At 26.3% G+C, this 12668-nt stretch overlaps 1 protein-coding gene across 1 annotated transcript in view; it reads right to left on the bottom strand.

Moving 5' to 3' along the window:
- LOC135955288 (uncharacterized) overlaps positions 1-12668 on the bottom strand; it is a 196104-nt gene that overhangs the window by 29534 nt on the left and 153902 nt on the right. The window contains exon 3 of the mRNA XM_065505632.1: positions 9381-9955. Coding sequence (XP_065361704.1) covers positions 9381-9548 — 168 coding nt within the window. The 5' untranslated portion in view covers positions 9549-9955. The remainder of the gene's footprint in view (positions 1-9380; positions 9956-12668) is intronic.

The raw sequence follows: 12668 nt of genomic DNA, 5'->3' as shown, positions 1-12668 counted from the left end.
TATATTAGCAATAAACATGGTATCCCGAACGTGACAAAAATAAAACTCTAAATTGCCTCTAAAAAATGCGAAAATAACACAAAAAATATTATTAAAATACAAGTTGTGGTCATGATCTTGATTTATGCCAACTACACATACGATCGCGAACGAGACACAGTTTGAATAACAAAATGAAATGTTTAATATTTTTATTAAATACGTTCATAATTCATTTTTTTAAATTTAAATTCAATAAAATTGTGATTTGATTTTAAATTTTCATCCACTTTATTGGAACAATCGATGATTTAGGTACATGAACGCGACAAATGAAACATTTACTATTGGGTTATATAACCAATGAAGCTGTCAGACAGCTTACATAATGAAACTTCTCTCACAAAAAAAATATCTAACTAGAATATTAAAGTTTAGCACCTGTTTTTTATATAAAACTTATTATAAAGTCGATAATATTAAAAGCAAAGATTTGTTTAATACACAAACCCTAAATATGCAAATTTTGTTGACAACTGGGTATAACTATATGACTATATGTGACTGTGTTTTAATATAATTACACTGATTATTATTTTGTAAATGTAAATACAGGCCTCCTGAGTACAAAAAAAAACCACAAGTGAACATTCATACTTTAGAAATACAAATTGTATTACACTACACTACACACCCACACAATATTTATTGAAATATTTGGTTTAAAAAAAATTGTATTTTTAGGGCTTAACAAATAACAAACATTATTTAATTACTTGCACATTTACATGCAAATATGTATGTTGTTTGTATTACACAGAAGTATAAAAATATATATGAGAATTGCTGTCTACAAATATTGTAACCATTCGAGAGTATATTAAATTTTAAGCCATTAATATTGTTATTGAAAATATGTGTACTTTTTTCCGTCTGTCTGCTATGGTTTTTTGTACATTAGTATTCATTCACATGACAAATGTATTGTTTTAAAATACACACACAAAAACCCACAGAACAGGGAATAAAAATGGCAAAATATAGATAAAAATACCAAAAAAAAAAATTATGGTTAGTTAATAAAAAAAAAAAAAAACACTGAAAACACATACCAACAGAATAAACGGCTTAAAATATTTATTATAAACACAATATGTCTATACATTTAAATGGGGGCTTGTCTCAGAAGTATAACTAATGTGAAACCGGAATCATATAAGTGCATGTTTTTTCCTGTAAGTTCTATGGTGCCACACATAAGGTATTTATCCATTTCAGAATATTTCAAGTATTTTGAAATAAATTTTGTATTTTTATTTAAAAAAAAAAATTTTATTAAAAAAAATCATTAATTTTTTTTTTTTTTTTTTGGAAAAAAAATTTAAAATTTTTAGTAAGAAAATCTTTGTGTAAAATATGAAAAAAAATCCGTTCAAAAATTATTGCTGTTTTGTTTGCAGAAAAAATATTTTTTGTAAGTAAAACTTTTTGATATTATGGAAAAGTTTATTTGTTTTACCTTTTTAAAATGTTGGTTTATTTCAACTAAACAATTCGGATTGTTTTTTTTACTGCTGTGTGTTTTTTTTTGTGAATATTTTTTTTTAAATTGTTGGTGCAAAAATGTTAAAATTTAAAAAGCTTTTTTGTGAATTATTTTTTTTTTCGGGAGAAAACTTTTTTTTTTTAAAAGCCTTTTCAGTTGAATGAAAAAGAAATTTTTTTCGTGCTTTTTTTAAATTTATTTTTTTTTTTTGAAAAAAAAAACACATTTTGATAGAGGAGACAAAAAAAAGACACATAAATCCCTGTTTTAATGGAGTTTGTTGCTCTTTTTTAAAAGAAGGACAAAAAGAACCCATGCCTTGAGGATTTAGAGGGTTAACGTATTCTACAAAAATATTCTCCTTAACATTTTACATAACTTTGCGGAACACATTTTATACCTAAAATGTAAGGATCACATGGTTTCTTATGACGATTAACAATAAGAATGTGCCAGAGTTGGGAAACTTTAATCCCCCTGAAATGAAATTCAGATGTAAACTTTCAAAACGCCGATACACGTATCTTTTTTTTTTCTCCTCTATCAAAATTTATTGGTCGGACCTCGTAATTTTTTTTGGTGTTGTATAGTGTTATTATAAGATTACACAGGGCAACAAAATCGAAAATTTTTTGGAGGCTTTTTAAACCAATACACAATTTTGATGTATTTTAGGTCCAGAATTACAAAAATGCTAAAATTGTTAAATTCTATGAATTTTTTTTCTAATATTGTGAATTTTTTTTTAAATGTTTCTCCACACGCAGAGAAAAAATATAGTTGGGCATGGTTACTGTAACCATTTCAATATTGTTACAAGTTTTTTAACTATATTATAGTCACAGTAACCATTTACATGATTGTGGTAACCATAATATGGTTAACTTACGATTCACATGATTGTCTCAACCATATATATGGTTACAGTAAACATATATATGTTTGTGACAACCATTTATATGATGAAGGACTTATCATATTATGGTGCTCTCGGCTTAAGGCTTATCATAATCTGAGAACAACATATTATGATAAAATTATTCATCATAAATATGGTTGCCACAAACATATATATGTTTACTGTAACCATATATATGGTTGAGACAATCATGTGAATCGTAAGTTAACCATATTATGGTTACCACAATCATGTAAATGGTTACTGTGACTATAATATAGTTAAAAAACTTGTAACACTATATAAATGGTTACAGTAACCATGCCCAATTATATTTTTTCTCTGCGTGCATATGAATTTATGATAACTCAAAAACTGTTAGTCCGATATTATTGAAGTAATATTAAAAAAGTTAAAATTTACAAAACCTTTAATCCGGTTATATATTGCGTTTTAATCGGCTCAGTAGTTTCGGAGTTATAATAACAAACTGAAGCAAAAAATATATTTTTTATTTAAAAATATCCAATTTTTTTGTTTTAAAAAAATCATGAAAAATCGAAAACGGCAGAAATTGTTTAGATTTATTGCTTTATCGCAAAGCCACATGTAATTGGAACAAAATGAGATATCGTTCATAAAAATCGATGGATTATTTTCGATTATTTATTCACAATTAAGTGAATTCGCTTATTTTCAGAAAATTGTATGTGCGTACAAGCGTGTACTTTGAGTGTACATTTTGTTTTTGTTAAAATTTTTTTGATATTTTCTCACATATTTTGTTATGTTTTTTTTAAGTCTTTAAAATTAATTGAGTATGGTTTTAGCTGCCGAGGCCAATGACTTATTTCGCAGCCCTCGCTTATTTGAACATGTGATTATGTGTGCATATTATAGGATAATATATTGAAATTTATATACCTTCTCATGTACAAATTTTCTAAGTTCATATGTACTTATATATGTATGTACACGCAGAAAAAAAATATAGTTGCATATGTTTACTATAACCACTTCAAAATTTTTACAAGTTTTTTAACAATATTATGGTCACTGTAATTATGTGATTGAGGTAATCATAGTATTATAAAGTTATCTTTCACATTATTGTAGCAATCATACACATATATGATTGTAGTAATTAAGAATATGTTTGTGGCAACCATTTTTAAGATATATTACTTCACCATATTGTGTAGTTCTCGGATTATGGTTATCATTCTCTGAGAAAAACATATTATGATAAATGATTCATCATGTACATGATTGCCATAAACATATATTTATATACTACAATCATATATATGTTTGCTATAATGATGTGAATGGTAATTTATACATATTATGGTTATTGCATTCACATACATTACCGTGACCACAATATTGTTAAAAAAACGCTTGTAAACATTTTGAAATGGTTAGGGTAAACATGTACAACAATATTATTTCTCTTGGTGTACGTGAATATGTGTATGTACTAGTATTGTTACTTGCACTTGTATGTATGCAAAACATACGTTGGCAAAACAAATTTTTAATGAACGTGTAAATGTTGTATGATGTCAGTTATAACTTTTGTTCAAATTTACTCATATGAATGAATATGTACCATGTGTATGAACAAACAATACAAACACCTAAAGGTTAGACCGTAAAAATTCCATAGAAATTGTTTTGTATTTGCTTATGTAAGTATGTGAGCTTGTATGTTGCTCTTAACAAATAACTAATAATGTACTAATTGTCTGTTGAACATTAAAAACATTCAAATTTCTCTTTTAACAGTTTGGCTTGGGAGTTTAGGTACTTAAGAATTTAAATAGATTTATGTGATTTTTCTGTTTTTAATTTGTTTTAAGACATATTTTATGTACAACAGCGTATAATTAAGCCCACTAGCAAATGATTTTAATGAAGTTATAAAGTTTAGTTTATTACAATACTAAATTGTTGTGTGTTCTTGCTCTTAGATAATTTCATCACAAAATAAAATAAATTGCAAAATTTAAAATGCTAGTGCATGAGAAGAAAGAAAGAAATAAATTTAAATAAATTCAAAACACGTTTCCATAATCAACATAAATTATGAGTTTTTCTTTTATATTTGCTGTCATTTTAGTTTTTGCATATTTGAATGGCAAAATGTGCAGAAATGTTGGGAAATTTGTCTGCATAAGAGTCTAACATGAGGATGAAAGTTGTTGCTGCCTGGTTTTGTTTTTATTGCACTGAAATCTAGTTTAAAACCAAATTCAACTAAGTACATGCCATTAAACAGGGTTTCTTTTCAAGAAATTGTTCTATGTGGAGCTAAGTATGTAGAAGTAGTTTGGTGTGTCTATGCCATGTGTTTGAAAATTTTGAAACAAGAGCTTAATTTAACTGCACATTAATTTATTTGCTCGAACAACAGTACAACCTCGCTGATGTGGTTTTCATATTAGTTGAGGTTTGCTTTTGGGGGAAAATTTTATGATTTTCAGTGTTTTTAGGCAAATAGGAAAATTTAAATGATATAAAATATATAATCAAGAATGTCAACTTTGACAGCCTATAGATCAATTTCTTTAACAAATAGTTTAGTTATAAATTATATTTTCATAAAGCTTAGTTTCTTGGCTTTAATTTTCATATAAACATATTTGGAATCGGTTTAGTAGTTTGAAAGATATGTAATGATTTGTACAATAAGTATGTAATTAATATTAATCATACGCCCTACAGTACTTTTAGTGAAGAAAAGTTGGAACAGTAATAACAATGTTCTCGTTTATTACATTGACTTAATTTTTAATGTAATTTAAACTGTTTTAAATATATTTTATTTAAGTCCATAATTGTGTTTTGTTAACTAAAGAAAAATGTAATTTTTCAGCCTATTTTTGGGAACAACAGTTATTAAATGTAAAGATCACATTAAAGATCCTTTGATGTTTAATCATAGTAAATAAGAACTAGCTCAATTAATAGAAAAACGTACTAAACTTTAAAGATTTAGAAATAACTATAAATAAATCAAAATATAAATGAAATTTGTTGCGCTATAAGGCAGGTCTCTTTGAAAATTCTCCTAATTGAAAGCAGAAAAATTCCGTTTAATTTTCACTTATTGTTACTTTTTATTAATTAACACATTTGTCTACTCTAAATCCTTATCAAACCAAAAAAAAAACATATTTTTGAAAATGAATCAGAAATTTCGAAACATTTTCATTTGAAAAATGCACAAATTAAACTACCAAATTGCCTTTATTTTACCTCCAGTTAACTTTAATAAACCTTTGGTTAACTGAATACTACTGTATTTTTTTTGTTTGTTCCATTTCTGACCTGATTACTTCAAACGTTTAATTTCCGTTAAGACTTAATAAAGCAACATAAAATAAGCCTACTTTTGGGGGCTGCACTGTGTGTAAACAAAGAGCAAGAGTATGTGCAGTAGGTCAGGTGTTGTGTTAAATTGGACATTTTAATGCACAACACTTGCATGGCGTGCAATGAAGTGCAGTCATATTTTGAGCAACAGCAATTTACACTATATTTTATTTTGTATGAGTTAATGAGTCTTTATGCTGGTACATTTATTTTCACATGAAAACAAATGAAAACAACAGTTTTCTTTGGTATTATTTTTAAAAAAGTAACAAAAAAGTTAATAAGTACCAACGATGGAAAATTGAAAAAAAATACCAAAAATTTTTAAATTTTTTAAAAGTTTTTCTTACTTGTAAAATATTGCTAAATCATAAATGAATTTTGTTAATATCTTTTTAAATCGTATTCTTTCTAATAAAGTAACGCAAAATTAAAAAAAAGTACCAAGCAATTGAAAAAAAGTACCAGAATTCCTAAATTACCATACAAAGTTAGCCAGCACTTTTTATTTTGTTCTTTTGTTTACAATTGCAATATAAAAACAGTAACAAAAATTTAAAAGGTACCAAAACTAATAAACTGGCATAAAATTGTTCTTTTAAAGGCTTATCGTACTTTAAATGTTCTTTTTACTCAAAAAGTACCCACATTAAAAGAATCACAAAATTAAATAAGTATGAGTCCTATATTTGGATGTGCCGAAGCTTATATAAGCTTCGTACTTAGCCAAGATACGTGGGTGAGTCTAAAATTCCGTGCCTTTTTGAATGGATAAAAAGCTTTATGCACTTTGTTTAACGTTTCTGCAATTCTTCCAAAAATAAGATTTGTCGAGGTCATCATAAGCGGTATTTTTTTGTGAGATTATTTTATCTCAGGACATTCGGCATCTTCCGTTCTTAAAAGGCCACAACGAAATTCAGTAAATCACTTTTTTACCATTGAAATTGATGGTTCAGACTTCCCTTAAGCTAAGCCATTATTTGAGTGAAGGTTTTTTTTCCACAAAAAGTAATGCAGACGAAATTCACTGTTTTCCAATTTCTCCTCAAGTCACGAAGTAGTCTGCTAATGTCGCAGCTTGTTCAAATTTTGAAAGGAGTCAACTGACAACTGCCTGTTGGCAGGAGCAGTGTTGTCATTTCAATTAAGAGCCGGTAAAATCAAAAAGGCACGGACTTCTTTACCCAACCTCGTATACTTTAAAATAAAGATTTAAAACATTTTTTTTAAAAATAAATTTTTTGGTGAAAAAAATATTTTTTGGTGGAAAACAATTTTTCTAAAATTTCTCTAAAAAAATGTTGAATTGTTGTAAGATTTTAGTGAAAAAAGTATTTTCAGTGAAATAAAGGTAAAGATATACATTTTTATACCAACATTTAAGAATAATAGCAACAATTTCAAAAACTGACCAAATGTTAAAAAAGTACCAAAATATAAAAAAAATATTTTTTATACATTCAAAAAGTACCAATTATTTTAAAAAAATTAAAAAGTAATCAATTGCCATATACATATTTTGCGAAAAGCTTTTGAAAATTGATGAGGAATACAAAAAGTATGAAAAATATAAAAAGTATTCAAAAATTATCATTTGTACTTTTTTAAGAGATCTGCAGAAAAAGTACTTATTAAAAAAAATTTTAAATAAATTAATAATTTTGAAAACTGACACAGATTTAAAAAATAAACACAATTTTAGAAAGTATTAAAACATGATCCATCATTAATCATAAACTAGTGCTTTCAAATGTTTTCAGCACTTAAAAAGTATCGCAAATTTAAACAAGTAATAATACAATAATACCCTACACTAAGTAAAAGAGCAAAAACATTTTTCTTTTAAAATTTCAATAATTTATATTTTTGAGTGATTTTCGGAAGTGGGCCTTATATGGGGGCTATGACCAATTATGGACCGATCACCATGAAATTATGTCGTGTGATCTATGTCTCTATGAAAGTTTACTATGTTGAATTTTGTGAGTATACCATAATTTTTAAGCGATTTATGCACGTTAAAGTGATTTTCGGAAGCGGGTCTATATGGGAGCTATGACTAATTATGGACCGATCGTAACAAAATTTGGTGACATGAATTTTGTATATATAACTTAACTAAAATATTTGGAGCGAAATTTGTGGAGATACATTTATAAATTAAACATTTATGACGGATAAAGTCCAATTTCGGAAGGACACTTGTATTTGAGCTAGGTGAAATAATGGACCGATTTCAGTGATTTTCAATAGGCTTGGTCCTTGGGCCGAAATATATACCAAATTTGATCTAAATATCTTCAAAATTGCGACCTTCGCACAAGGTTTACATGGACAGCCAGCCAGCCAACCAGACGGACATCGTTTAATCGACTCAGAAAGTGATTCTAAGTCGATCGGTATACTTTAAGGTGGGTGTTAGACTAATATTTTTGGGCGAAACATCTGCACAAACGCATAATACCTTGCCAATATGGTGGTGTAGGGTATAAAAAGTACCAATGATTTAGAAATGAACCAAACTTTTGCAAAAGTATCAAAAATGGTAAATTAACATAAACCTATTTTTTTAAGGCGTTTACTACATAAATATTACTGCAATGTTAAATAGTACCAAAGATTTAAAAAAGTACCAAAATTTTAAAAAGTACCAAAAATATCAATTATCTTTAACTAGTGCTTAAAAAGTTGTCAATGCTTAAATATAGGCGCAAAATTTAAAAAGTAGCAATAATTTCAAAAGGTAAAAAAATATTCAAAAGTATTAAAAAAATTTAATTTTCCTTAAATTTACATTTTAAATGTTGAAAAATTTTTAAAAAAAAGTATTTAAAATTTAAAAAGTACTATAAATCTCAAAAAGAACAGCATATGTTAAAAGGGCCAAAAATGAAAAAGTACCAAAAATTTCAAAAAGTACCAAAAGTATTAAAAATTTTCCATTTTCTTAATATATAAATTTTAAATGTTGAAATGCTAGCAAGTTGAAATATTGTCAAAAAAAGTATCTAACATTTTAAAAAGTCAAAAAGGTTAAAAATTAAAAAGTACCAATAATTTCAAAAAGTACCAAAAGTAAAAAAATCTTAAATTTTCTTAAAATTAAATGTTCATATATATTTTAGAAAGTTGAAAAATTTAAAAAAAAAATATATCTAAAATTTTAAAAAGTACTGAACATTTTAAAAAGTACCAAAATTTTAAAAAAGTCCAAACAAATATCAAAAAGGCCAAAAATAAATGAATTACCAAAAGTATCAAAAATGTTATTTTTTCTTAAAATCTAAATTTTAAATATATATTATTATTAGGATGTTGAAAAATGTTTAAAAAAGTATTTAAAATTTTAAAAAGTACTCCAAAATTAAAAAGTATTTTTTATGCTACATTTTTATTTTTTTTAACTATCATAAGCTTTTCTCAGTAATTAAACTCATACGAGTGCATTTATTTTCACATGAAAACATAAAGTCCCTTTTTTATTGTGAATTTCTTGTTAATGCAAATATTTTGCCGGTTTTTTTTTGGAAATTCTTTTTTTCCACTGAAATGTTTGTTAAATATTTAAATACTTACAATTGTGTAAATTGCACTTGTTATGGCCAAATTTTTAGCATGCAACATGCGACAACATCCGGTGCCCGTCAACGGTCCATATGGATACAAAATTACCGATTTCATTTTCTCACCAGCACCGGCAGCAACAGCAGCAGCAGCGACACAACTTTTATGTTTTGTTTTCATTTTTTATAAAGGGGGAGCGAGGCAGCAGCAGCAGCAGCAACATCAGCATTTACAACAAATCCTTGATATAGTAGTGACGATGTAGTAGAAAATTCTATACAATACTTGAACATGGTTTCTTACGCTTCAGTTATTTTAGTTAAAATAAATGCAAACATGTGTGTGTGTCTGTATGTCTATATGTTTTTACATATACATATGCAAGTATTTGTCTGTGTAAATGTTTGTATTTAGTAGGTATGTTTGCTTGTGTTTGTATATAAATCTTTTGTTGGCACTTGTTGTTTTTTAAAATTTTATTTTATTCTTTGTTCAGCAGCGTTGATTGGATGGTTGTTTTGTTGTATATATTTTTTTTTATTCACTGTTGCACTCTTTCAAATGAATTAAGCATGAGCTGGCAACTGCTGCAAATAAACATAAAAAAGAGACGAAAAAAAAATCTTTAATTTAAAGTATATTTTCAGTTGTATTCTTCTATACATATTGGTGTTGAAAGTAATTTTATAGTAATGTGTGTGTGTGTTAAAGAAAATACATATGTGTGTAATAAATGAACATAAATCTTTTATTACATTCAAACAGATTTCCTTGCCATGGGTGTGAAAATAAAAATTTTCACAGCTTAATATGAGCTTGTTTTTCTTCGTTGCTTATTTTGCTTTGTATTTTATTTTTCTTTAAAGAAAACACAGATACACACTCCAACAAAAATATAAGCAGATTTAACAACTTTTGAGTAGTTTACCCACATTTGTAAACATCCAGCGAGCGCCACCAGTATCGTCGTCTAAGTAACTTTATTTGAAAACAATCATACGCCATGTGTGGCAGCTTAATCCTCAAGTAAACAATATTTTGTGGCAAGTAATAATGTGTGTGTTCGCAAGGATTTTTATAGCTTAAAACGGAAAATCACAAAGCAAAACAAGACAAAAAAAAAACTCTAAGAAAATTATTGCATTGACTTTATTCCCCTCCCCCTAAATATAAGTACAAAAGAATTAATATCAGCTTTAAGTACTTTGAAGGTCTTTCATTCTTATTTTGTGTTAGTAATTAAAGTAATTTCACAGATTAAAGATTGCAGATAAAAAGGGAGACATTTGTAAAGCGCTAGTTATATGTATATGAGATTGCCAAAGTTCCTTTTTATCACAAATTCTCCATGACCTTAATTTTTAAAAATTTAAAAAGTACCAAAAAAAAAGTACCAACAATTTAAAAAGTACCCAAGTCGACGAGTTATTCTTGCAAACGTGTTTTTTTACTTAGAAAATATCATAAAATGTAAAATCTAACAGAATAAATAAAAAGTACCAACAATTTTAAAAAAATGCCTAGATTTTTGAAAGGTTTTAAATGTCCTTTTCACTTAAAAAAAAATCGTAAAATGTAACATTTAAATCTTAAAAGTTACCAAAAGAGCTCAATTGTTGTTTTAAATGTAGTTTTACTTAAAAAACTGAAAGTGTACCAAAAAGTTTTAGAAGTTCCTCAAATATGTAAAATGTAAAAAGTACCAAACTTAAAAATATAAAATTATTTTAGAATTCATAATATCTTTCATTTAGAAGTATATTTTACTTGAAAATAACGAAAAATCATAAAAGGACCTCAAAATGTAAAAAGTACCTAACATTAGAAAAAGTACCAAACCTTTTATAAAAGTATAAAAAAATTATAAAATTGTTCTCATATTTTTCTTCTGCCTTGAAAAGTACAAAAAATATAACAAAATACTCCAAAACTACAGAAGTACCAAAAATACAAAAGATACAAAAAATAGAAATTTTTCCTAATTTCTTTTCTTAAAAAAGTACTCCAAAATTAAAAAAAAGTATTTCACATTTGAAAAAGTACCAAACATTATACAGAGTCACAAAAATTACCAATATTTGCCATTTATAATTTTTATAAAAAAAAAAAAATTGGGGTACTAAATTTCCAAAAGTACCAAGCATTTAAAAAAGTTCCAAATAACATTTAAGATATAAAAAAAGGAAAATTTTTTCTAATTTCTTAAAAAGTGCAAAAAAGTACTCAAAAAATTAAAAAAAACAAGTAAGAGTGCTATATTCGGCTGTGCCGAATCTTATATACCCTTCACCAAATTATACTTGAAAATTTTAAATATTTTTAGGTAAACAAAATTAAATTTTTTTTCCAGTTGTTTTTTGAATTTTTTGGAAAAAAAATTTTTTCGATTGTTATTTTAAATTTTTTTTTTTAAATTTAAAAAAATTTTTTTTTTTAAATTTTAAAAAAAAATTTTTTTTTTAAATTTTAAAAAATTTTTTTTTTAAAATTTTAAAATTTTTTTTTTTTAAATTTTTAAAATTTTTTTTTTTTTTTAAAAAATTCGGGTTCAAAATTTTTTTCCCGATTTTGACCCATTGTAGGTCCAACTTACTATGTATGGTCTTATATACGTCGTTGCAAATGTTTTTGAAATATCTATCATTAGATATCCATATTGTCTTAGTAATCCAGATATAGGTAAAAAATAGGTCAAAAATAGAGGTTGTCTTGGTTTTTTCCTCATATCTCAGCCATTTGTGGACCGATTTTGCTGATTTTAAATAGCAAAATTCTCGAAAGCATGTCTGACAGAATTATTGAAGATTTGGATCCCGAAGATATCTGGGGTCTTCAGAAAACTGATTTCAACAGACAGACAGACGGACAGACAGACAGACAGACAGACAGACAGACAGACAGACAGACAGACAGACAGACAGACGGACATGGCTTAATCGACTCCGCTATCTATAAGGATCCAGAATATATATACTTTATAGGGTCGGAAATGAAAAATGTAGAAATTACAAACGGAATGACAAACTTATATATACCCTTCTCACGAAGGTGAAGGGTATAAAAATATAAAAAAATTTTAAAAAGTATCAAACATTTTACAGAGTCACAAAAATTATCAAAATTTTTTTTAACTAAAAAGTACCAACAATTTAGAAAAAGTACCATAAATTTAAAAAATCAAAACTTTTTTAATGTTTTAAAATTTTTTAAAAAAAAATTTTTTTCCAAATGTTTTTTTAATTTTTTTTAAAAAGTTGTTTCAAAATTTTTTTTTTAAATTTCTTTAATTAATTTTTTTGG

This window comes from Calliphora vicina, chromosome 3, assembly GCF_958450345.1.
Source record: "Calliphora vicina chromosome 3, idCalVici1.1, whole genome shotgun sequence".
NCBI lineage: Eukaryota > Metazoa > Arthropoda > Insecta > Diptera > Calliphoridae > Calliphora > Calliphora vicina.
This window is presented reverse-complemented; position numbering and strand designations above follow the sequence as displayed.